At 46.8% G+C, this 26,841-nt stretch overlaps 1 protein-coding gene across 4 annotated transcripts in view; it reads left to right on the forward strand.

Moving 5' to 3' along the window:
- Positions 1–26,841, forward strand: part of SRGAP3 (SLIT-ROBO Rho GTPase activating protein 3) — a 332,469-nt gene that overhangs the window by 226,119 nt on the left and 79,509 nt on the right. For all 4 annotated transcript variants that reach the window (XM_045808138.2, XM_087866833.1, XM_087866834.1 and 1 more), the window contains 2 exons: positions 848–1,010; positions 22,683–22,745. In XM_045808138.2, the coding sequence (XP_045664094.1) occupies positions 948–1,010; positions 22,683–22,745 (126 nt within the window). In that variant the 5' untranslated portion in view covers positions 848–947. The remainder of the gene's footprint in view (positions 1–847; positions 1,011–22,682; positions 22,746–26,841) is intronic.

A 26,841-nucleotide genomic window follows, 5' to 3' on the forward strand; every position in this document is an offset into this window, starting at 1 on the left:
CACTCCCGCTGCTGGTGTTCCCTCTCTCGCTGTGTCTCTCTCTGTCCGATAAATAAATAAAATCTTAAAAAAAAAAAAAAAGAATCCCTTAGAGGGCATAGAGAACCCAGACTGCCACCTCTAGAGTTCCTGATTTAGCAGGTCTGGAGTGGGGCTTGAGAATCTGCATTTCCAACAAGGTTCCAGGTGATGTTGCTGATGGTCTGAGGACCACACTTTGAGAACCCCTGTTTTAGCGTAACACCCATCTTAGAGGATGCTAAGAATCTATCAGTTGTTACAGGAGAAAGGTTTATTTATCTTCTATGTACTTTACCCAAGCATCCCATTTGGGAAGATGGGTTAACATCCTCCCAAATACAGAACCTGAAACCGTCCAAGCCCCCAGCTCCATCGAGAGACAAAGATGTGTTTCCAAGAGGCCAAGAGACAGAAGCTGGCCCTGGGAGAGAACAAAGAGGTTGGGAGAGGCAGGGAAGGAAAAAGGAGGAATCCACTTTTTGTGTTTCCACTGCATAGTTTTAGAGCTAATACGAGTATTTCAAACATGATTGGTTGAGTATTTCTGAGCCCCAAGGAAGGCAGCTTCTGCCCAGAAAGGAGCGATGCACATAGCAGATGCCACATGCTGGAGGAGAGGAGAATGGGATAGGCCTTAGAGCCAAAAGACCTGGCTTTGGCCCCAGCACTGCTCTGGGACCTTGGGGGGATCGCTTCACTACCTGTAAATGTGTTCTAATGAAACTGAGCTTGAAGGGGCCCGGTGAGCTACGGTGGATGACAATGCAGAGCACTGTGTGGTTGCCATGTCCAGTGAAGCCAACCTGACCTGCCTTGGTTTCCACAGGAAGGACCAGTACCTCCTCTCGCCCGTGAACTGTTGGTATCTGGTCCTGCATCAGACCAGGCGGGAGAGTCGAGATCATGCCACCCTCAATGACATCTTCATGAACAATGTCATTGTCCGCCTCTCACAGATCAGTGAGGATGTCATCAGACTCTTCAAAAAGGTGAGCAAGGGGGCCACTCCACCTGCTCAGATATCTCTGCCCCAGGCTGACCATGACAAAATGGCCAGCCAGGGTGAGATATGGTTTGGGGCCATGGGATCGGGAGGGCAGGTGTGTTGAAGGGTGCAAGGGGCTGAGGGCTGGATGTGGTGTCCCAGACCCTGAGTCTGAATCCTTGATATGGCTGGTGGCCTTAGCCACTTCAGCCACCACCTGCGTAAAAATAAAAATCTCTGCATGGTTGGCAAGTACCACATGTTCATTCTAGGACATTTGGAAAAATGAACATGAGCACACACACAAAAATTAAAATCACTGGGAATGTTATCATTGCAATAATCACTTTGGTGCCATAGGGATGTCTTTATACATACATAGGCAAATACAATTTCTGTTAAGTTTTCATATGTATACATTTTCCAGTATACATTTCCTGAATGAGATGAGATTGCATATATGATTTTACTGTCTGCTTATGTTACCTAATAAATTATATAACACAGTATTACAAGATTTTCCCATGTCAGTAAGTTTATTTCTGTACCATTTTTAATGATTCCATAGTATTTCATGATACAGCTTACCCTAATTTATTTAACCAATCTTTTATTGTTGAACACTCGAGTTATTTCCATTATTTTACTCTTCTAAGTAACGCTGAGGTGAGCTTCTTTGTATATATACTTTTATCACATTCACTACTATTATCCTGTGATTGTTTTCTGCATCAGGAATTTTTGGGTCAAAAGTTTGCCTATTTTTAAGGCTTTTAACAAAATGCTTGGTTGCTTTCAGAAGGTTTTACCCATATGAACTCCCAGAAGTCAAGTGTGCAGGGAGCAGTCACTTGTATGTGAGGTCTCTGTGTCCCAAGCCCCTTGCACAGTGCCTGGCAAACAGTAGATGCTGTGGACATGTGTAGTGTGAACCCACCACCTCTACGGACTTCAGTTTCCCGCTCTGTAAAACAGGCTAGTCCTCTAGCCTCTGTGCGTCTCATCTTCTGTGTCGATCAAAAGGAGTTAAGTTCCCACTTAAGTGGGAAGCCAGGGGCAGTGTGAGGGTTAAAGGAAACAGTGCACCTGTGAAGAAGGGGAAGGTATTATCGAGGGAGTGGCTCAGGGTGTGGTCTCTGGGTCCCGAGTTCTTAAATTTCTGGTTTCATGATCCTGGTTCCATCATTTATCAGCTGTGTGTCTTTGTGCGTTGTTACTTTAACTCTGTGCCTCGGTTTCTTCATTTGTGAGATGGGGATAAAAAAAACCCACAGGGCAGTGAGGAGGGTTAAGAGGGTGTTGACCCCAAGTAAGGCACAGAGAGTAGGTGTTCAGGAAAGTTGGCCGCCATTGTACCAACGAGTCCGTAAGAGTGTTACTGCTGAAGTTATCGCGCTCGTCTGTTCTTGCCAGGCACCAGTTTCGGGGATTAGGGGATCCGGGATTGCTAGAAGCATGGGGAAGAGGACAACTGGATTTGAAATGTAATAATCTGTCTGTGGTCTGTGTTTGGATTGTCCGCTTGGAGGATGACTTCTACAGTGGAACTGCGATCACAGGCTCATTCCCTCCCACCACGCAATATGCGCTGGCCCCTCCTGGGGCTGTGTCTATGAAACGTCGTCCAAGTTGAATATCTGTGTAAGCAAATATAATTAGGAAGGTAAATACAGGGCAATAAAGAAAAAAACCCATGGTGCTTTGCAAAGCCAGGCCGAGGTGATTCCGATCACTCGCTCTTGTCCCAAGCCCCCGCCTGCTGCTGTCACATCTTTTTCCTGGGTGGGAAGCAACTCGCAGAGAAAGGGTCATCAGGGCTGTTAGGAAATGAAGGGTCTTTTTCCTGACTGAGCCCTGGGACAAGTGAGATAAATCTTTTCAGTTCTCATTTAGGCTGACAGCAGCGTCACTGGTGATGGAGGTTAACAGGGTAGAAAATAATGAAAAAAGGTCGACAGCTGAGCTTCTGGCTGCCTTGTTACCAGGCCACGGCCGGTGGAACAAAGGAAGCGACCTGGCCCCTGTGGGCCGGGAGAGAGCTGAGGACAGGCCTGGCTGACTGATTTAGCCCAGTGCCGGCCCTTTGTGTCACATCAGTTATAGATAATCTCGGCACGGAGGCTGCACTCCTTCTGTATAATAGATCCTGCAGACCTTGGAACAACAGGGAGGCCAGCCCCTGGTCAGACTGGTGGGGGGGATCGTCAGTCACCCCATTCTACAAATGAGGAGGTCCAGCCTGCAAACCTGCAGGAGAACCCAGACTTGTCCACTTTGGGCCTGTGGTCATCACCAGCAGGAGGCAGCATGGCCGGGCTTTGAGAGTTTGTTCCAGAACTACCCCTCACTGACTCATGAACCTGGGCAAGTCTCCGAGCCTCGGCATTCGCATCTGAGAGATGGAGGCGGTGACAGTGCCTACTTCAGCAGGCTGCTTGGAAGAGCCGAGGTAGGCCAAGTGTCCAGCACACGCCTGGCATCCAGCAGGCACTCATCATTAAATGGCAGCCCACTCGTGACCCTGAAGAATGGAGCACCCTCCCCATTCCTGAGCTGGGTCCTAGCACTCGGGTGGGTGTTCCTTCACCATCCCACCAAGTCCTGCTGTACCCATGCACCTGCAGGAGGTGGGAGTAGCTTCCAGGCCAGGTGTCCTTCCTGCTTGGGTCTGGGGCAGCGGCTCTGCCTGCCAGCTTCTCCCTGACTCAGGACACTCTGACTTAATAACCTCCCTCCTCATGATTCTCCAGTTCCGCTTTCACAGTGAAGTCTCTTCTGGCAACTAGAGGCAGCACTTCAAGTTCCGCAAACTATCCCAGGATTCCTGTGGGCATGTGGACGAATGCATGTGGCTGGCCCTTACTTTAAGTGTCAGATAAAGATCTGTCATAGCAAAAGGATCTGGCTGAGACCTTAGAGGCCATCCTAGTGATCAGGGCTTTTCTGGTGGCCAAAAACAGAAACCCAGCTCAGCTGGCTTGAAGGAGGAAAGGGACTTACCAGTTCCCCAGAGCCAAGTCTGGCTTCAGGTGTGGGGGCTTCAGGGGCACAAAAGAACTTCATTCTCTCTGCAACTCTGCTCCAATTTTCTCTGTTTTCTAACATTTTTCTTGGTGTGGGATGAAGGGCTCTCTCATAATCTCTCTCTCCATGTGATGACCACATGGTCCCCTGCAGCTCCGGGCTCACATCGCACCTGCTTCAAGTCCCGTGGAGAGTGAGAGCACCCTTCTCCCAGTATGGAGTCTTCTGGGCTCAGCATGGGTCATTCGAGCGCTCCTGAAGCTGCAGGGAGATGCAGTGCTCTGACTGATCAGGCCTGGAAACAACCCCACCCCTGAGGCCGGGTGTGCATTCAACTCTACCCAACCCATGGAGTCCTCTTACAAGAAGAAGGGAGAAGGCCTCCTGGATGGCTCAGTCAGTTAGGCATTCCACTCTTGATTTCAACTCAGGTCATGATCTCAGGGTTGTGAGATCGAGCCCTGCATTGGGCTCTGCTTAAGATTCTCTCTTTCCCTCTGCCCCTACCCCTCCCTCCATCCCCCCTGCTTGCTCTTGCTCTCACTCTGTCTCCCTCTCTTTAAAAAAAAAAAGAAGGGAGAAATAAAGCAATAGATGTCCACTAGGCCTCTGTTCTGGTCCCTTTATCATCCCCTGTAGTTGTTCTCCCGCTGCTAGATGTCCCACATAAAGGGTCTTCGTTACCTCTCAGGATGGCTCATTCCATCTGGACAATCACGATCAATAGAAAATTCTCCCCAGTGTTGAGATGAAATCTCAGTGTTTACACTCATGGTCCTGGTCACATCCACGAGGGCCACACAGATCAATCCACATGAAAACTTATCAATTGCTCTTGGACAGAAATCATGATCCCCCAGCCAGGTCTTCCCCACCTCTGGGTAAATATTCCAGGTCCTTCAGTTTTCCCCTGTGATTTGGCTTTGTTTCCCCCCCCCCCACCTAGGTCATGCCCCAGGCTTTCCCAGCCTGCACAAGTTAGCACTCAGAACCATTCAGAATACTCCAGGAGGATCTGACCAGCGAAGAGTAGAGCAGGGTTCTCTAGCCACATTATTTCTAATAATGAAATCTATGCAGGCATTTGCCTTTTTGACCTTAGTCTCATCACATGGTTGGCTCCCTCTGAGCTCCCTGCTTGAATCCCCAGGTATTTTCATGCCAAGTGTTTTTTTTTAATCTATCTTACAAGTTCTGCACTTGTATTTCTTTATATTTGGTCTTTTAAAACTTCATTTTATTAGATTCTGGTCAAATGGGACCAGTGTTTTTATTTAAGTGATTTTTCAAGCAGCAATAGGGTAACTCTTCCAAGAGGTCCTAATTCCTCCTCTGTGGGGAAAGCCTGTTTTATAGTTTCTCCATGTCTCCCTCTGTATTACCTTCTGCTGTGTGTCAATTCTTTAACCCCATGTTTGATTCTTCTTCACCTTCTTAGTGGAGGGGTGGGAAGTGGGTCAGAGGGTTGAGGATGAGTTCACAGTGGGTGACTTTTGATTTGGGCATTGAAGGATGAATAGGAGTCTGCCAAGTGGGGAAAGGAGGTTCGGAGTTCAGTGTTCGGAGAAAGTCAAGAGCACAGTGGTAGAGTATATCATGATGGAAGTCCAAGGCAACTCAGAAGGGAGGCTGCAAAATGGCAAGCTTCAGCTGAATTTGGTTCTTAAGGATAATCTCTGTGGCCCTCACTATGTTAAGAAAAATTAAACCAATATTTAAAAATTGTGGGGTTTCACATAAAAATTAGGACTTTGTGTTTCTCTTCAAAAATAAGAGCCTCCGAGGGGCATCTGGGTGGCTCAGTTGGTTAAGCATCCGACTCTTGATTTCTACTCAGGTCATGATCTCAGGGTCATGAGATCAAGCCCCACTTTGGGCTCCATGCTCAGCAGGGAGTCTATTGGAGATTCTCCCTCTCCCTCTCTCTCTTCCTCTCCCTCCCTCTGCTCTTCACCTCCCCGAGCGTGCTCTCTCTCTCTCTTTCAAGTAATAAATAAATAAATCCTTAAAAAGAAGCTTTGCCAATATCAGATCCACACAGGTCCATACTTGGTTAGCTGGAACTGAGTAGCTGCTAGCCCCTTTAGGCAGGGCACACTGTCCCCACCATCCCAGGGTCCCTGCTGTTGTCTAGTGTAGCACGCCTGCTTGGCTCCTTTATTTTGCCTCCCTGGCCCTTTGTGCATTTGAATTTGTGGCCTCATTTTTAAGCATGATCCACCAGTGGTTCACAAATTCTAGCATCAGAAACACCACCTGGAGGTCTTGTTAAACAGACTGCTAGGCCCTCTCCGCCAGTGTCTGATTCAGGAGAGTGGAGAGAGGCCCGAGAATCTGCATTTCTCACAAGCCCCCTGGTGATGCTGCTGTGGTCTGGGGACCACACATGGAGAATGACTTACCTCCTTGTTTTACAGGTGAGGAAACTGAGGCCTACCTCTGGTAAGTACAGTGTGTGGCCCCAAAGGCAGGTTTTCCACTCCAGCTCCTGTACGGAATCCACTAACCCCTGCAGAGCCCTGGTGGGGAGGGTCCATCTGCACCCTGCCTGCTCTCCCTTCCTGCCCCTTCGGTGTCTGAGACAGGGCATGGGAGCCCATTCATTCCATTTTCAGTCTCAGCCTCCTCAACAATAGCCATCCATTATTCCATGCTCTGATGCCTGCCGAATTTAATTACTTGCCTAGCCGTGAAGTGAATTTGATTGTTGGAAACCGCGGTGTTCTGGAGGAAGCACTAATGAGGAAAGACTCTTAGCAGAGACGAGAAGGCATCTGGGGGGCTTGTGTTTGAAAGCAGCCATTCACTGTGTGGCAATAGGTCTTGGTCTTCAGTGAGCTTTTTCGTTCCCGCCTCGAAGATGTCCGTCGCATTTCATAAATAAATCAGGGCTTTTGTGTCCAATAATTGCCTTGCTTTGTAACCAAGATCAAAAGAACCCATGGCCTTGGATTCAAAGCCAAGTTTGTTTTTTATTTCTTGATTGCAGGAGAGAGTGAGGGTTTGCATGCTGGCAGGTCCAGCTAGGAGGCCTGCATGGAGAGAGAGAGTGAAGTGGGCAAGCTGCCAAGGGAATGAGAAACCTTCAGCCAATCTCCACTGGCTCCCAGGGAGATGAAGTTGGGAAGACTCACTGTGCTAGTAGAGCCTGCTGAACTGGTCACCATCAGGCATTCCCGACTCATTCAATAAACATATATTAGTGCTATCATGACAGTAGGTAAACAATAATTATAGAAAGCAAACAGTGAGTGCTTACTGTGTGCTGGGCTCTGGGCTAAGCATTCCATAGATATTTAATTCTTAAAGCCTAAGTGCAAGATGCTGTCATCATCCCATTTTACAGATGAGGGAACTGATGCTGATAAAGGTGAGCTGGGATTTGAGTCTGGATGTGTCTGACTGGAGCCCATGCTTGGTGGTAGACAGTTGCTAAAGAAGACAGAGAGATGAGTCAGACACAGTGCCCTTTCAGGGAGTTCACACTGCAGAATGGAAGCAAAGATACAGGTGTGTAGCTGTGGTTAGAATACAGCAGAGAGGGACATGGGTTCAGAGGGAGGAACACTTCAAATCTGGGCTGGGGGTTGGGGCTCGGGGAAGGTTTAATGTTGCGGATGCAGCATTTGAAGTGAGTCTTGAAGGATTAGGATTTATTCCATTGTGGGTTCCCCAGGAAGCTGACTGAGAGTGCTTATAATGCAGGAGTATATTAGTAAGTACTCTTGGGGGTCCCCACCTGCAAAAGGAAAGGAAGGAAAGCAGGAGTCAGTGAATGGAGAAGTTGGGCTATGGTGCAGTCACAACTAAAGCCTCAGTTGACTTCTTGGGGGAGCTCCAAAGCTGAGGTGGCCCTTCTGAGTTCTCTTGAGTAGGGGTGAGGAGGCTGGGCCTTTATACCCTCTTATTGCTCCCAGAAGGGCACGTGGTCTTGGGCAGATACCCCTTTAGCTAAGGCAGTTCCAAAGAGGGACAACAGCTGGGGTGTCTGCCAACAGCACTCCTCACAGCTAGGGACCTAAGTACTCTGATCCTGAAAGGGACCTGGGTTGCACATCACAGTGTCCCCACAGATATGCAGGGATTTGAGAAAAGTCAGACCCAGGAATTCAGACCAGAGAAAAGGCTGATGGACAGACATGTCTGGGTCCTGCATCATGAACAGGTAGGTTGGTGTTGCTGTTCGATGCAGTGTTTAGGGCTACAGACACTTTGGCTCAGTCCCTGTTCTGCCACTTTCTGGCCATGTGAGCTCAGCCTAATCTCTTGGTCTTCTGAGTTTTGTTATTTTCAAGATGAAGCTAATAATAACCTTCTTCATGGGGTTGTTATAGGATTGAATAAAGATGATATAAAACCACTACTTGGTTTTTAGGAATCAATAAATATTAGCTATTATTAAGATGGTTATTGGAAAATGGGATAGACTGGTGATGGGTAGTAAGGAGGGCACATATTGCATGGTGCACTGGGTGTTATACACAACTAATGAATCATCGAGCCTTACATCGAAAACCGGGGATGTACTGTATGGTGACTAACATAATATAATAAAAAATCATTATTAATAAAAAAAAAAAGATGGTTATTGGGATTTTGAGAGAGAACATAGTGAGACTTAAGTTTGAAGATAGAATGAAGGAATATTTTATTCACAGCAAACAGGTTAAACAAAGGGACAGAAATAAGAAAATATGCTCAGGAAGCCACTCACTGATTAGTTCTAAATGGTGGTGGCCTTGTCTCTTCTTTTATAACCTCTCATTTCTTTTTCTTGCCTTATTATATTGGCTAGGACCTCCATCTAGTTCAGTATGAAGGGAAATGGGAGAGAAGTGGTGTTCTTGCCTTTTATTTAAAAAGTTTTTTTAAGATTTATTTATTTATTTGAGAGAGAGAGAGCACATGAGCAAGTGTGGGGAGGGGCAAAAGGAGGGAGAAAATCCTGAAGCAGACTCCCTGATGGGTGCTGAGCCTAATGTGGGGCTCAATCCTAGGACCCTGAGATCATGTCCCAAGCCTAAATCAAGAGTAGGGCACTTAACCAACTGAGCCACCCAGGTGCCCAAGTATTCTTGACTTTTAAAAGGCATGCTTCTATCTCTTCACCATTTAAGACAAAAACTCTTAGCAAATAGGAATAAATGGGAACATCCTTAGCCTGTTAAGGGTATTTACCAAAAGCCAACCGCAAATATCATACTTCCTGCTGAAGAGAATTCAGTAAGATGGCTGGTTACAGAAATTAATAATGTTCCTGTGTGTCAGCTATGTCCAATTAGAAAATGCAATATAAAAAGTGCATACATCAGAAAACAAGAATGATTGAAAATTAATGCCATTAATGCTACAAATTAGCTGCATCCTAGAAGTTTTGATGAGTGATGCTTTCATGGTCATGTAGATATAAATATTTCATAATTTCCATGGCAACTTCTTCTTTGACCCATGCATTATTCAGAATTATGTTTATTTTAGTTCCAAAGGTTTTTTTTTTAAAGCTTTGTACTTGCTTTTACTTTCTAACTTTATCTCAGCGTGATAAGAAAATAAGATCTGTAGGTTATTTTTTAAATTTTTGTTGAAGCATTTGCCTTATCAGATATTGAGACTTCCTCTAAAGTGATAGTCAGGAAAATAGTAGGTACTAGAGCAGTACTAGGTCAGCTAACTAATGGGAGAGCGGAACCTTTTGCAAATGAGGGCAAAGTAGGTGACAGTGGTGCATTATGGATTGGTCAGGGGGAGGGTAGACTATTTAGAAATAGAGTGGATTCCACTGGTTGTCGTTTTGGGGGTTATTTTTAGGAAATGATTTTACACATACACACACACATGTTTTTTTATATAGAAAAATAAGACTTCTATCTTAGTTCACAAAAATATATTCTAGAAAGATTAAAGCACTAAAGGTAAAAAGCAGAACTTTGAAACTATGGAAGAAAATGTAGGAGGTTATATTTAAAACCTTGGCGGTAGGAAAAGAAATATAAAAAGGAATGTTTCTTCTGCCTAAAGGAAACATAAAAAAGCACAAACTGTAAAGAAAAATACTGATAAATGCCATTATATAAAAATAAAAAAATCTTCCTGCAACAACAGATAAGTAAAGAGAAAACAAAATGAGACACAGTTTGACTCCCATTAGACTGGTAGGACAGTCCTAAGTGCTGACAAGAATGTGGACCAACAGGGGCTCTCATAACCTCCTAGTAAACATGCAAATTGGAAAACAATTGGGCAGTACCTAGCAACAGTGAAGGGAGAGGCATATACCCTATGACCGATCAGTTCCACCTCTAAGTATAATCTATAAAAATATTCTAACATCTCTCTCTCTCTCTCTCTCTCTCACACACACACACACACACGCTGTATGAGGATGTTTGCTACAATAGTGTTTATAGTAAAGAAACAAAGAAAAATCACCTAAATGTCCATCGCGAAGGGGATGGCTAAATAAGCTATAGATAGTCATATAATGGAATAGCATACAGTCCTGAAGATGAAGGAATTACATCTATATGTATCAATGTGGATAAAACTGGAAAATGCAATGCTGGGTGAAAAAAGCGAGGTGAGCTATGATGTTTTTAAACAAGTTAAAACAGAAAGTAATAGTTCATATTGTTTATACTGTTAGACACCTGTGTGACCTGAAGCCATGCAAAGGTGGGCTGTGTAAGAGGACACACTAGCTGCAGAGTAGCAGTGAGGAATAAGGGAGAAAGGAAGGGGACAAAGAACGCTCCAGTTGTATCTGAATATTATAACATTTTGCTTTCTAAGAGTAGTTTTGAAGCCAAAATGGAAGAATCCAATTTGGATGGCATGTTCATGAGCATTTGTTATTCTTCTCTCTACTCTTCTGTAGGTTTTAAAATATTGGAGAACTGAAATTAAGGGGGCGGGGAGGAAAGGCCAGTTGGAGACAGATGAAGGAAGCCCTTGGATGTCAGGATGAGAAGTTGGGCTTTATTTTCTACACACTGGAAAACCACTGAAGGTTCTTGCATAGGGGATGACATAATCAGAGCCAAGTTTAAGGATGATTAATTTGGTGTATCTGATGGCTTTGAAAGAGAGACGCTGGACCCAAGGAGAGCAGTTATGTTATTACACACGCACACTGATACACAGATTGGTGGTGAAGGGTAGCAGGGGCCTGGATCAGGGAGGGTAATATGGGAATACAGAGGAAGGAAGGGATGGATGGGCAAGTAGAGGGGTGGATGGGTAGGCTCATGGGTGGATTGATAGATGGATGAGGAGTTGGGTGGATAAGTAGATTGGTGGATGGGTGAATGGGTGCAAAGGTGGTGCATAGATGGGTAGAGACATTTCTTTTCCAAAGATTTTATTTATTTCTTTATTAGAGAGACAGCACAAGTGGGGGCGGGGAGCAGAGGGAGAGGGACAAGCTGACTCTGCCTGGAGTACAGAGCCTCCCGCAGGGCTTGATGCCATGACCCTGAGATCACAATCTGAGCCAAAGTCAAGAGTTGGATGCTTAACTGACTAAACCACCCAGGCGCCCCCGGTACAAACATTTTTGAAGTGCCAGCGCAATCCTCATGACATCTTGTTCACAGACAATGCAAATGAAATAGAAGATCAGATGATGAAATGACAAGGAAGTGAAAGTGATGTCTTGGGTCAGGGATGCAGCAGTAATAAGCGATTAATAATGTTTGAATCCAACGAATAAGCCTGACAACATTTGTATTCACCTTGTAGGTCATGTAGAGAGGGGAAAAAACAGCTCAAAACTCAGTGGTTTCGGGTTTTCATAGGTACTGGTTTTTTAGGAAGATAGCTTTTTAGGAAGATAGCCCAGGACACAGGCTCCCCTTCTTTCACTCCAAATTTTTCTCTCCTCATCTGTAAGAGATTCATGGCCAAAAAAAAAAAAAAAAAAAAGTAGGCTGACATCAGGGACATAGTCCAGAAAGAGTACTCCTGAATATACTCTGCTTCCACAGAGACTTAGGCCAGCATTCCACCCCATCTCCTTCTGCCTTGACCTGGAGGCCAGGGGGAGGGGAGGGACTTGATCACAGATAACAGAAGATTCTGTGAAATGGCACTGGGCACTGTGTGTTATCTGATATTTATGAAGATCCAAAGCAGAGCCTTGTAAATGTCAGTGTGCCTTTTATACTAAAGGCAGAGGAGTATCCATGTTTTATAATTATTTTGGAATGTTTGGGGGAAAAAATTCTAAAGGCTCAGAGAGTGCTAACTCTCCCATTGGAGGCAGCAGTATGGAATGCTTGAGGGAATCACGTCTACCAGCTCTTGGGCAAATGACTCACTCTCCCTGAGCTCCTGTGTCCTAATCTCTAAAGGGGGGGGGGTGGTAGTTTAATGATTGTGCCTCCCGTAGAGGGCTGATATTAGGCTTAAGTGAGATGTCAGCTGTAAAGCTGGTGTCATTGGGCCTGGTACATGCTGCAAGATCAATGAACAATAGGTATTGTTATTGTCATTATCTATACTGACAAGTATTAGTAGTAGTAATAGTCCTAAGCATTATTATTAACAATGATAATAAATATTATTAATAATAATATTTAGTATTACTAGTAGAGATTCAGAAACTCCTAGCCTGTCAGGTCACTTGTTTGTAGTCATTCCAAGGTATGCTTGGACTTCCTCAGACCTGTTATTGTAAGAATGGAAGCCCTCAGTGCAAACAGCATCCCAGAGAGATGCTGGGAATGATTACAGGGGGAGGACAGTGATATTGCCGGCCTCCGGGGTATGCATCGCTGGGGCCCACCACTGCCAAGAACCTCTGATGAGTGGTCCCCAGGCCTTCCTGCTTCCTGCAGTCTCATCCCAGCCCCAGCAACAGGGGAAGAGTCAGGGCTCCAGTGTGCATTCCAGACTCTTGCGTAGACATGCAGATGACAGCATTTAGAGCTGCAGCACCAGGAGACATAGACTAGTGTGGGAGGGGGAAGAAAAGCAGGGAGGTGTCCAGGAGCAGGGAAGAGACGACAATGGAGGAGAGGGGAAGAGTAATGAGGGTTCAGATGGAAGATGGAGCAGAGACTAGGTTACGGATGATGTTTGGGGACAAGGGGCCGTGATGTGGCAGAATGCCCACAGCCCAGTTATTGGCAAGCTAGGACACAGCTGGGAGAAACAGCCAGCTAGCTGTCCAAACTGCTGTTTCCAGGGATAAGCTGACCTTCCAGGACAAACTAGAGAAGCTCCATCCCTCTGAGACACGCCTTTTCAGCCTTTGCTTGGGAATTAAGAGCATAATTGCTCTGGGAGATGGCCAGTGGTACATATATCATATATTTAAATAGAGAACATCTGTGGGTCTCAAGTTTTGTTATTTGCTTAGAAAACAAGCAGGAGGGTGGAAACACAGTGGGATTTAGAACTAAAGGAGAGAAAAATTTTTGTTTTATTTAGTTTTGTTTATTTGTTTACTATTGTTTGCTTGGAACCCCAGAACTAGGAAAACTATGAACTGTCCCCAAAGATTGCCCAACATGAGAACATCTAGTCGAGCAAAGAGAGATAAACCTTGCTGGAACAGCCCTGCCCGGTAGAAGGGAGGCCCTGTGGATAAGTGAGAGTTGAGGAAGCCTCCACCTCACTCCTGACTTTAACATTTTCTTGAGGACTGTTTAGAATGGTCTCCTTTTAGACAAGTGGAGGGAGTCTTGTCATTAAACCCCAACATTTTAGGATGCTATTTTTTTTCTAGACTTGAGCACTGGAAATGACCCGCCTATTGGTTTGCTTTTTAAAAATAGAACTTGGGATGCCTGGGTGGCTCAGTTGGGTAGGAGACTGCCTTCGGCTCAGGTCATGATCCCAGCCAGGGTCCTGGGATCAAGTCCCGCATCAGGCTCCTTGCTCACTGAGGAGCTTGCTTCTCCCTCTGCCTGCTGCTTCCCCTGCTTGTGCTCTCCCCCCCGACAAATAAATAAAATGTTAAAAAAACAAATAAAAATAGAACTTCTCAAATACAGCTCATAAAGTCCCAGTACCTATAATATAGGACCCCAAAAGCATGATTAGCCCTGCATTGAAAAATAAATCAATCACCCATGGCAAGGTTTTCACAGGGCAAAGAAATTGATTTCACTCAGGAACTATTGTGTTAGAAAAAATTTTGCCAGCTGATCCCACGTTGACACGAACGTGTGGGTTTTTTGGAAAAAAATTAGAGAGATTCAACGATGACCACCTTTTACTCCCTTCCTATTGCTTCTGCATATTAGCTCACAAACAGGCATTTATAGAGCTCTTCTGTATGCAAGTCTTTGTGATCAAAACTACAGGAAGCCACAGTCCCAGCCTTTAAGGAGCTTATGCTGTGGTTGGAATTGGTCCTTTTGCAACAAAGCTTGTGCTTGGTGGAGGGTTTTCAGGTGGCTGTCTTGCTCTGTGGGCATTCTGGTATATTCAGACTGACACAAGCACAGATTATATCAGTATTCTTTCACATCAGCAAAAATGACAATTTATTGGATCCTTTAAACTGAAAGTTCAGAGGTAGAGTCTTGTTTAGGCTTCACTAGATCTAGACACAAATCCTGTTGTCAAGGCCTCAACTTTCCTCATGGTGGGCAAGATGGCTGCAGACAAGCCCAAGACTCCTGACATCCTAGCTTAGCAACCCCAGAGGAGCGAGGATCTGAGAGTGTGGTTGTTAGAAAGCTCCTGGGGAAGATTCTCGTTGGCTCGGCCTGGAATACATTTCTGTCTCTGACCCAGTCACTAGACACAAGGTGCTGGAGCACTTGGTCACACTGGGTCCCAGGACTGATGGACCATCCTGTATGACAATGTTAAGCAGGGGTCAGTCCCACCATATCTCATCTCCCGTTATCAGAAGGAGAAAGGGAGAAGTGAAAGGTGGTCATCATGGCTCATTTTTTTCTAGCAGGGCAGGTGGGCCAAGAAGGACCAAGCTAAGGAGAACTGGGTCTGCCTGCAAGTGGGAATGAGGGCCAGGGATGTAGATTCCTGCACAGACGGTGGGAAAGTGCATTGGACAGGCAGGTGGTGTCCTGCCAGAGGGCACACCCTCCTTTGTATCTTCTTTGTGTCCTGGACTCATTGCTCTCACAGCATTGCAATGGCTTCTTTCATCTGTGTGCCTGCATCTCATGCTAAGCCCTGCAGAAGCAGGCCACAGGAAGGCATGACAAGTGCCATCTCTGGAGTCTGCGACTGCTTAGCTGTGTAACCCAGGGCAAGTTGCTCCACCCTTCTGATCCTCCAGCCCTTGTCTATCAAGTGGGCATAATAATAATACCTACCTTCAAGGTTTCATTACATAATGTATGGAAGGGTCCTTGGACAGTATTCAGCACATGGAAAGTACTTCATAAATGCTAGCTGCAGTTGATAAAGCAGGGACTGTATCTCTTTCAGCTTTGGGTCTTTAGTACCTAGTTGAGGCTGGTATCTAATAAGTATTCAGTAAAAGCTTATGTAGATTGAACTGAAGCCAGGTGAGGAGTTGGCCACAGAGGTACAAGAGGAGGTAGTGCAGGCAGGAGGACAGGTACGGGGGCTCTGAGAACTCACAGCAGGCAGTGGTGTCAGGGGCCATGGGGGAGCCAGGAAGTTGGGTCTCGGCAGCCAGACTCTTCAGTGGCTCTCAAGTGTCAGGATAGGAGCAGGGCACTTGTTAAAAAGGCCCTCTCCCAGGTCCATCTTAGCACATCTGGGATTGCCGTCCTTGATGGGTGCCAGGGGATTCAGAGGGCCGCCCTCTGAGAGACCCTACAGACCCCACTGGTTTCTAGGTCACAAACTCAGATGCCTCCATGGGCCAGTGAGTGACGTGGATGGGTGAAGGGAGATGCTGGGCACTGTGGCCAACCAGAGAGCACAAGCCTCACCTAGAGGGGAGCCATACTCCAAGTAGGGACTTGGTATTGCCAGGTCTTCTAGTTTTTCAAGAGAAGCTGAAAATCAAGACTTGTAAAGGGAATTTCCTGATTTTTTAGATGCTGAAGAAACAAGTCAGATTTTTGAAAACACCGAAAGGCCAAATAAAACATGTCTGTAGGCCAGAGAAGAGCTGCCACTTGGAGTCCTTGGTCTAGAGCTGTGGTTCTCACCCAGGGTGGTTTTGCACCCCAGGGAACATTTGGCTGCATCTGAGATCATTTTCTTTGTCCCAGCTTGGGGTTGGGGTGGGGAATGCTACTGGCATCTAGTGGTTAGAGGCCCAGGATGCTGCTAACCTCCCTTCAATGCACATGCCACCGCTCCCACTGCAGAGTTATGTGGCCAGAAAGGAAGTTGAACTGGCATGAGTTGTGGACAGAAGAAAAAGGCAGGGCTGGAGATACCTGCCACCTGATTTTTACAGACTTATTTGGGTCAGAGAGACAGGGCTCTGCCCTTCAACCCTGAGGAGCCCCGGCTGCTGTGGCTGGGCCCTGTTTGGTCAGGTAGAATTTTCTACAGTGTGCACATTTCCTGTAGAAAAGCAGCCTGCCACCCCCAACCTCTACAGGCATGAAAGTCATGCTAGAAATGCAGGCAATGAGTGCTAATACATTGCCACTTGGGTCCCCAAGGGCTGGGTGTGGTGGTCTGTTATATGTTATCAGGGTTTTGGCCTCCTGTTCCTGGTGGAATGTTTGGTTTGGGCTCCTCATTCAGTAGTTTCTGGAAGCGTAGTTGAGAGTATTTCCCTTCCCAACCATAACAAAATAAAATGTCCCTGAGTTCTGTGCAGTCCAGTAACGATTTGCTGAGGGCTCGCTCTGTGGCCAGCCCGTGCGTGGTGCTGCAGGGCGGGTAGGCAGGGACTCAGGCGGGTTCCCTCTGGAGACTTACCATCCCTCGGAGAAAACACAAGAACCAGACCTGCAGCCCTCCTCCTGCGGTCCACCCACCGCACAGCGGTGTCTTCATCTGTCTCAAGCACCGTTCTGGTCACTATTCTCTCCCACTCAGAAACCTTCTGTGGCTCCCAGCTCCACTCTAAATGAAGCCTGCACTCCATTAGCCTTGGTGATCTGACCCAGCCTCCATTTCAAGCTTACTTTCTGCTATTGTGTTGCTGTGAGCCTCTCTTTGCAAACCAAACTTTGCCCTAGGCCCGGTCTCTTGCCCTTACTCAGGCCGTGCACCCCGCCTAGAATGCCATCTCTGGCCATTCATGCAAAGTGAGATGGTCCTGGTGGTACTCCCCCCATCCTCTTCACCACTTCATCCCATATCACTTCATCTTTCACCCTCTATAGCTCTGTGTGTCTCCTGTCTTGTTTATGTTCTTGACACTTGACCTGCCAAACTTGGAGATTCTGAAGGGAAAAGCTAATTAAAAATTCAGCTTTATGTTTCTTTTCTGGGCAACTTGCTAGCTTTGTCTCTGGCATCCAGTGGGTGTCCACTCAGCCTGTGGTGCTGGCTCTTCATCTGTGCCTGGCCCGGTGCCGGGTGCTCCCATAAATGTCATCTCTCTGTATCTTCACAGGGACTCTGTGACACTTAGGACATCATCCTACTTTTACAGATAAAAAAACTGAGGCTAGAGGAACGTTCACTTCATTCATTCACAGACTCATTCAACAAACATATTTAATGAGCACCCACCATGCCACAGGCTCTGTGACATGCAGGGACATGGCAATGGGAAACCCAGGAAGCAGACTCTGAGACGGCCGAAATTAGTATCTAGCAGAATGGTGAGGGAGCATTCTTGGGGTGCACACCTTGGGAAGGAGCAGGGCGAAGTCAAGCCATGCTGCAGGCAGCCTTGCTAGAAATCTTGAACAGCTCTATGAGCAGTTCTAAAGATGGAGCAACCCTTTAGAGCTGTCCCAACTGAGAGGGGAGAGGCAGACCTCTATGTCCCCCTCCCCCCACATTTGTCTTCAGCAGAACCTGTCAGTCCTTGGAGGGGATGTCACCTTGTCTACCGAGGCCATCCTTGAAGGGTGCTCTTGGCTGGGGGCAGTCGGCTGCTAGCCCTCCCAGCAGCTGGGATATCTGAGCATCTGCCATCAGAGAGAAAAATCTCTTTGTGCTCATGTGGCTTACGTTCAACTGGGGGAAACAAATGATCAATGAATTAACATGTAAACAAGCAAGATCATTATACTTCCTTTAATAAGTGCAAAGAAGGACGAAGTAGGTGCTTATTTTACACACAGGGAAGCTGAGATGTCCAAAGGTTTAATGGCTTAAAGCCCCACCTCCCATCCTGGTCTCTGGCTCCAAAATTCAGCCCTCTCTACTGTATAACCAGGCCTCTGCTAATCACATAGGACCTCAGAAGTCAAGCCTAAAGAGCTGGGTGTTGATCTTGTAGGGATTGAGGAGGCTCTGGAGGAAATAAAATACAAAATGACACTGGCACAGGCATGCAGAACTGGGGACCGGAGTTAGGGACTTAATTAAGGCACAGCTTTAGCAGTCTGGGTCCTGCAACGATGATGTGCTTGTTCTGGGACTGGTGGTCCCAGATGCTTAGGATGCTTTTGGCTGCAGGTAAAAGAAAACTGTAGCTTCAAGTCACTTAACCAGCAAAACCACAGAAGTGGAAGTTGACTGGGAGGCAGGCTCTGGGTTCAGTGGAACCAGTTTCTCAGCAGCTCATGAAGGAGCCAGATTTCTTTTGGTCTGCTACCCACGGTTGCTTCCTCTTTGGGTCCTAAAGGGCCTGCTGGTAGCAACTGGAGTGCTCGGTAGAAAAGCTAAAACCTTCCCTCAACCATCTAGGTCATTCTCTTTCATCCAGTTAAGCCACATGCTCAGCCCTGGACTAATAGTGCATACTAGAATAATCCTCCATCTCGAGTTGGGAGGGGGTCAGCTTCCGTGAAAGAACTCAGCTGGAGGAATCAATACAGAGCCAAATTCATGGCTCTTTTAAGAAGCAGAAAGGGTGCTGGGAATGGATATTGGGGAGGGAGTCAGCCTTACCTGCTACAGAGAACAAGATTGAGCAATTCGAGGGCAGGGCACAGTGACAGATCGGATTGAAGGGGAAGGACCAAAAAAAAAATTTTTTTTTTTTTTTTCAGAAATAACTCCGAGGTTTCCCATTGCCATGCTTGGGATGATATTATCTCATTGACCAAATTCAAGGGGATGGGGGAAATTTCAGGTTTGATTTTGGATAATTTGAGTTTGGTATGATGAGGAGACATTCGAACTGTATTGTTTTGCAATAGCCAGAGCTAAAGGTCTTTGAGCTGGGGCTCCAAGTACTTCAGGACAGAGCCCAGGAGAGGACTACCAAAATGGTGACATGGCTGCAGGTCCCTGAGAAGTACAAGCTGGAGTCAGGAGTGTGTGGGGAGCTGGCTGGGGCAGGGTCTGAGAAGGCAAGGCTGGTGGGAGTTTGAGAGGCAGGGCTCTCCTGACAGAGCTGCTTCTAAGAATTTATCAGACAGGGATCTCTGCTCATGTGCACAGTGACAGGGTACAAGGATGTTCACCACATCATTGTCTGAAATGTTAAGAGATTGGAGACAACCTAAATGTCCATTGCTATGGAGCTGTTTAATGAATTATGACACATCTGCTATATGGAACCAAGCAGCTGTTAAAAAAGGAGGATTCAGGGGCACCTGGGTGGCTCAGTCGGGGGTGCCTGGGTAGCTCAGTCGTTAAGCGTCTGCCTTCGGCTCAGGTCATGATCCCAGGGTCCTGGGATGGAGCCCGGCATCGGGCTCCCTGCTCAGTGGGAAGCCTGCTTCTCCCTCTCCCACTCTGCCTGCTTGTGTTTCCTCTCTCGCTGTATCTCTCTGTCAAATAAATAAAATCTTAAAAAAAAAAAAAGGAGGATGCAGGACCTCCATGGCTGCAAAGGAAAAATCTCAAAATATGTTTAGGTGGAAAAAAGCAAGATGAAAAGATGGGTATAGAATACTTCCATTGGTGTTAAATATATATATATATATATATATATATATATATATATATATATATATATATATATATATATATATATATACACACTATCCGAGTGTGTGTTTGTATATTCATAGACGGTTTCTGGAAGGTATCAAAAGAAACTTCTAATAGCAGTTGCCTCTGGGTGAGATTCTGGGAGCTTGGGAGATGTACTTTTTACATTTTACCTTGCTGGCTGTTAGAGTTTCTTTAACCGTGTGCCTTCAGTTACCTATCAAAAAAAGTTAGATCATAAAAATAAACGTATAAGAAACTGGGTGTTGCATGTCAGAGAGCTTGGTGAGACTGAGGACTGAGAGGAGGCTACTGGAGGGTGTCAGAGAGTTCAGAGTTCAGTCAGAGAGGAAAAAGTCAGGGAGAGGGACCACAGGGGAAACTGAGGCACAGACTGTCCACTTCCTTGTGAGAATCAGGAATAGAAGAAGATGGTCATAGCTGGTTGGGTTCATTGAACACCACTGTAGGTGCACGGGATGCAACTGAAGGTCTCCCCGGGAGCTCCGCACAGGATTTTCTGCTTAGGCTCTGCTGTGGTTTGGGTCCCCTATCTTTAGCCACCAGAGCTGCAGGGAGGTCTAAGCGGATCTCTGGACTGCCCAGCACTTTGGCTACCTTTTAAGAGGCCTTCAGATGGCTGATTACTGGCAATTGCAGTACCAGAAACAGAGAAAGGCTATGAGGTAGGAAAAGGAGCCCAGGAAGGCATCATGTCTGGTCTGAGCCTTCCTCCGCTATTGCTGAGTCTGGGGCCTCCTGAACTCTGTGGGGGAGGGAGGAAGGTTGGTCTCTGCCCATCAGTCGCTGGTCATGCTTGAGCTGAGGGAGCTGAAAGGCGAGCAGGATGACTTGGCTCTTAGGGAGTAGAGATCAGGGCTCCCGCTTTCTTTCTTTCTCTTTCTTTCTTTCTTTCTTTCTTTCTTTCTTTCTTTCTTTCTTTCTTTCTTTCTTTCTTTCTTTCTTCCTTCCTTCCTTCCTTCCTTCCTTCCTTCCTTCCTTCCTTCCTTCCTTCCTTTTTTTATTCAAGTATAATTAATGCACAGTGTTATGTTAGTTTAAGGTGTACGAAATAACGATTCAACAATTCTATACACCGGTGTTCATCACAATAAGTGTACTCTTAATCCGCTTCACCTATTTCACCCATCCCTCAACCCCCTCCCCTCTGGCAACCACCAGTTTGTTCTTTGTATCTAAGAGTCTGTTTTGGGGGGGTTGTCTCTTTTTTCTTTGTTTGTTTTGTTTCTTAAATTCCACATATGAGTGAAATCATATGGTATTTGTCTTTCTCTGACTGACTTATTTCATTTGGCATAATACCCTCTAGGCCCCTCCACATTGTTGCAAATGGCAAGATTTCATTCTTTTTGATGGCTGAATAACATTCCATTGTACATGTATACCACATTTTCATCCATTCATGAGGGCACACTTGGACTACTTCCATATCTTGGCTATTGTAAATAATGTTGCAGCAAATATAGGGTTGCATACATCTTTTAGAATTAGTGGTTTCATTTTCTTTGGGTAAATACCCAGTAGTGGGATTATTGAACCATATGGTAGTTCTATTTTTAATTTTTTAAGGAGCCTCCATACTGCTTTCTACAGTGACTGCACCAGTTTGCATTCTCACCAACAATGCACGAGAGTTCCATTTTCGCTACATCCTTACTAAGACATGTTATTTCTTGTATTTTTGACTTGCAGGGCTCCAATTTTCAACATGGAAATGTCGCATGATAGTCCAGGCAAACAGGGAGAATATTAAACAACAACATAATGATAATATAGTAATAATAATAATAAGCCTTACGTAACAAAGAATTCTGGACTCTTCAGGCTGGGTGGGACCTGGAGATAATTTGTTCCTTGTTTTCTGAATTGTCTCTCTCAATATACTAAATGTGTAAGTCATTCCACGGAAAAAGGATTGAGATCACCTAAACTATATACTACAGCTCTCCTTAGAAAGTGCACATACATGAGGCTGTGAAAGTCTCTGAAAAGTCCTGTAGTAAGAAAACTTGTCTCCCTTGGTTCAGCTAGCTTTTCCCAAACACATTTGCTTACAGAAGCCTCTGCCTCTTTTTTTAGTGTAGCACTCAGTAGTGACCCCCAGACCAAGCTTTGGGAGGTGGTGCTCTAATGTAAGCTTCTTATTTTGTAGATGTGGTAAGTAAGGCTCCAAGGCCATATCGGCAGTCAGTGATGCCTTGGAGGCAACAACCTTGATCTCCTGCCTTGTGCTCCGCTAGGCTGTTAACCTCTACTGTTCATGATGAATTGAGGTGCTAGATCATTATTCCCCAAACTGTGTCCTATGGAACCCCACTCTCATGAGGTGCTAATGAGCATTGAGCTAGGGACACATACTCTGGTCACATCAGCTTAGGATCCACCCACAGAATTTCAGAAAGATGAACAGATTGATTGGCTCTGGGCTTCTTAGGATCGTTAACATGGTGACGTCTGTACGAACGACCAAGGCGGGGAGGTATGAGGTTCCCCAACTTATTTGGCCAGAAAATTCCTTTTGCAAGGAACCTCTCCCTGTGGATTTGTTTCATGGATACAAGTTGAGTAATTCAAGTCTAGATCAATAAGGTTTATATTGATTTCTGTACCCATTCCCACCCCATCCCGAGTATTCCTGCCCTTTCTGTGTTGAAAACGAAATTGGTCAGTGCAACGAGTGACCTTCTCCCCCTCTGACATTTGTTCTTCCATATTCCAGAGCAAGGAGATTGGCCTGCAGATGCATGAGGAGCTCCTGAAGGTCACCAATGAGCTCTACACGGTAAGTCCTGCTCAGGCTTTGCTGCTGGGCTTGGGATCGGGTCCCCTTTCTTCAGCACCAGGAGCCAACGGGAGCCTAACCAGAGACCTGGGATGAGCCTAGGCATTTTTGCTGTGTTTTATGCCCGAATGGGGGGGGGGTCATCAACGTGGGATGTAATGGTTTACAACCCCGGCTTCTAATTCTGTATACCTGGGGTGGGGCCCTGGGCATGTTTAGTTTGTATACGTTCACAAGAGACCTACATGACCTGCCAGCGGTGGGAATGTGTTACCTACTAAAGCAGAAGACCCAAGGTGAAGGCGGGGACAGCATGGACACAAAACCTCCTGAGGCAGGACCGTGGGTTTGGGGTCAGATGCAATGGGCTGAAGTTGAGGTCTGCTCCCTACTAGTGATGGAAACTTAGGCAGATATGTAGCTCCTCTGGGTGAAAGCATTCTCCTCTGCAGAATGGAGCACTGTTCTGAGGAATCACATGAGGTGAAGGGGGTGAGCATGCCTCGTCATTTCCAAGGAATGATTTCAGAACATTACAGCTTGGCCCAGAACTGACCTTGCTACCTACATGGAGGCAAGGTCTAACTGAACTTGGAATGGGTATTAGAATCTGAGAGGGTCAGGGAATGCCGAATGCAGGCACATCAAGTTATGATGCAGGAATTTACTGATTGTGCCCTGAGGGCCCTTGGGTTTCTTTATGGAGGAATGTGGTGAGCCTCAGGGACAACCTAGGGGAGTGGGGTGAAGGAGCCCCTGCAGGGAGAGCTCCAGACCCTTCACCCCCAAAGACAGTCAGGGTAGAATAAAGCTGTTGTATTTGAAATATGTCGGGGCTCCTTATAGAGTTTCTCATTAAAAGTGGGGATTCTGCTGCTAAAATTATATTAGAGGAAGGGAAAGAACAGCAGGCTGTGAGAAGACCCCTCTCTTTGGTGTTATGATCTTTCTGTAGTCACGTCCTGTGTGGCCAGCAGGTAGTGGCCCTCTCAGGGGCCGAGAGCTTTTGCCCAAGAGCCTGGATCTCAGGTTGGAATTCCTGTCTCAGATTCTAACCAGCAATGGGACTTCTCTGGGCCTCAGTCTCCCACTCAGTAAAATGGGAGCGATAGTTCCTAGAGGTTAATCTGTAAGAGCTGAAACTCACATTTCAATTATTTCAAGTTAAGGAGTACAGCCTGAGCCCTGGACAGTTTTTAGCTGGGCCATTGCTTAGGAGAAAGGAAGAACTGCTGCTTCTCAAGCGACTGAGTCAGCTGGACATTGTGGGGGACAGTCGCCTAGCAGTTGAAAGCACAGACCCTAAAGCTAGAGACCTGGGCTCAAATTCAGTTGTTAAACAGAAATCATAGCACCTACTTCTTGCAGACCCTATGGGAGCTGAAGGAGACCAGATAGGTAAAGCATGCGTAGAAAAAAGAACAAGAAGGCGCGGTGTATCAGAAGTTCTTGTACTACCATCAGCATGATTTCTGCCTCTCTGGCGAGTGTGTAACCAGCTGTTGTGCCTTCCTAGTGGGGGAAGGGTGGTAATAAACATGCAAAGCTGGTCCCCAGATGTGCCTTCCTTACTCAGAATTCTGCAGACCACTTGGCCAGACCAGGGTTCCCCAGTCTAGGTCCTTCTTATCTTCCTCAGGCACGGCCTTGAATGGATCACTTTCCTCTGTGACATTTCAACACCTGGGTCCCAGTGCCAGGGACCCCCCGCCAAGCCACTCCCACCCAGGAGTCTAACCTTTCCTCTGGGTTCCAGCTGGGCTCCTCTCCTCCACACCCTCTGTACACCCCGAGTACTGCCCTGCTCTGCTCCTTTCCCCCAGCTGCTTACAATCGCCCTCTTTCCTTCTCTGCTTGTGTGTGTCATACTAATTTTCCAAACCCAGACCAAACTCCACCTTTGGAAAGCTATTCCTTCCGGGCTTTGAATTCTTACAGCAGTTTAAAAAAACCTGTCATGTTATCCTCATGTCCCCAGTTGGCGGGTAATGTCCCGAGAGCCAGATCTTCGTCAGTAACATGGCACTTAATGCCCAGAGAATCAGTGTGAACCCAGTGTGTGGCCTCTGGTGGGTCACTTCCCCCCTCAGTCTCACCTGTGATCAACAGATCTGGCAGTCTGTAAACTGGATGAAGCCCTGCACGCTGCCCCAAATCCAGCTGTGCTCCACGCACACTGGCCTCTGCTGGCCATGGGGCAGGGCAGCTGGAGAGAAACGCTGCTTGTGTCAAATGCTCAGACCAGGCCAGCTGCCTGGGGAGGAAGGGCCAGCACCTCCCTAGTTCTCTCCTAGAGCCACTTGTGGAGGAATGGAACCTCAGAGGGCCAGCAGTACACCCCCCAAGTCATTTATTGACTGCACACGGGGTCTTCAGTGATTGCCCAGAAATCATTTATATTCGAGCATTTGGGGCTGCCTGCTGCGGACCCAGTGCTGCAAGAGGTCCCGCAGCGGGCTGTGAATGTGTCAAGAGTTCATCTTTGAAGTATCTTGTACGTCCCCAGTGTTCCCAGGGTGCTTGCTGAAGCAGAGGAGGGAGGGATGTATGAATAAATGAAAGAAAGTTCTGCTCGAGTTTCGAATCCGGGTGGGGAGACGAGTAAAGTAAGTGAACTGGTGATAGAGCAGTCCAAGACAGAGCGTGCTACGTGCTGGATACGTGGACTCCAAGGAGGGCACCAACCCCATGAACCCTGTGAGGGCCGCCCCGTGTTCTCCGTATGGGCCCAGAGCTGACGGCCGTGCTGGCACATAGTAGGCGAGCCACACCTATTCACTGAGTGAAGAAACGGGAGGGAGAGTATGTGCATGTAAGAAAGACCGAGGCTTCAGAAAAGTGCTGGGTCCAGGTGGGCTGCTGCCATCAAGGGTGAGTTTGAACTCGGTGCCTTTGGAGGGGTCAGAATGAAAGAAGCAGAGGGGAAGAGAGGCGGAGAAAGCGAATTCTCAGCAGGGGTGGCAGGGTAGGATGCCAGCGGAACAAACGGATTACAGACCGATCTGGGTTTGAAGTCTCGCTGCACCACCTACCAGCTTGGCCAAGCCAGTTAACATCTTTGGACCAGACGCCAAAACAAGGGTAGTAACTGCTGCGGCCACTTCGTGAGCGCTCTCACACTGTAGTGGGTGCTTCCAGTGTGCTATATACTTAACACATTTTACCGATAAACTGGGACACGCGGACGCACCTTGCTTAAGGCCTTTGTAGCAGTTTTCAGTAGCTGCACAACAAACTATGTCGAAACTCAGGGACTTAAAACAACCACCATTTCATTGGCTCATGATTTTGTAGGTCGGCAGTTTGGGCCAAGTTCAGGTAGGACCACTGACACGACTGCACTTTTCTGGCCAATTCAAAAAAGAGCCCCAAGTGGGAAACGCCCAGCGTATCAGCACCTTCCAAGCCTCTGCTTGTTTCCTACTTGCACATGGGCTATTGGCCAAAGCAAGTCACACAGCCAAGTCCATGGCGGAGGCACAGAGACTAAACATCACCTCTAGATGGGAATTATGTGCCAAGCCACCCAGCTGCTACTGGCACCGTGGAGCCCAAATCCCATGCTTCGTTAGTAGGCATTTCTTTCCAGCACTTTCTAGTGACCAGGCCTGGTTGCACAGCTTCCCCTCCTCTCCCAGCCCTGGAGTCATGACCCCCACTGATGGAGGAACAAATGATGTTGAGAAGATTATCCAGGAAGCCTCACTTTTGTTCTCGTGATGTTTTCTAGAGGAGGGGACGTGGTCAGGGGATACAACTGAGCTCGGCGATGATAGAGATAAATGCTAAGGCCATCTGTCACCCACTTTAGGGAAAAGGCTTATCTCCATCTGAGACCAGGGTGCAGAGGAGACTGCAGGGCTGGCCATTTTGTTCATTCATTCATTTGTTCGGTCATTTATTCATTCACTCAAGAAGCCTTCCCTCTGTCTTCATTGCCTTGAGGTGCCCTCCTTTCTGAAACATGCCAGCATGTGTGCAAACACAGGTGCATGTGTGAGCATGTGTGTACACCCCCCCCCAACATACATACCCCACCTCCCCTGTTTTTCCCCGAACTCTCATCAGTCAGCCTGACACAATATAGCCCTCGATA

This window comes from Ursus americanus, chromosome 14 (assembly GCF_024610735.1).
Source record: "Ursus americanus isolate L20-20 chromosome 14, mUrsAme1.1.p, whole genome shotgun sequence".
Taxonomy (NCBI): domain Eukaryota; kingdom Metazoa; phylum Chordata; class Mammalia; order Carnivora; family Ursidae; genus Ursus; species Ursus americanus.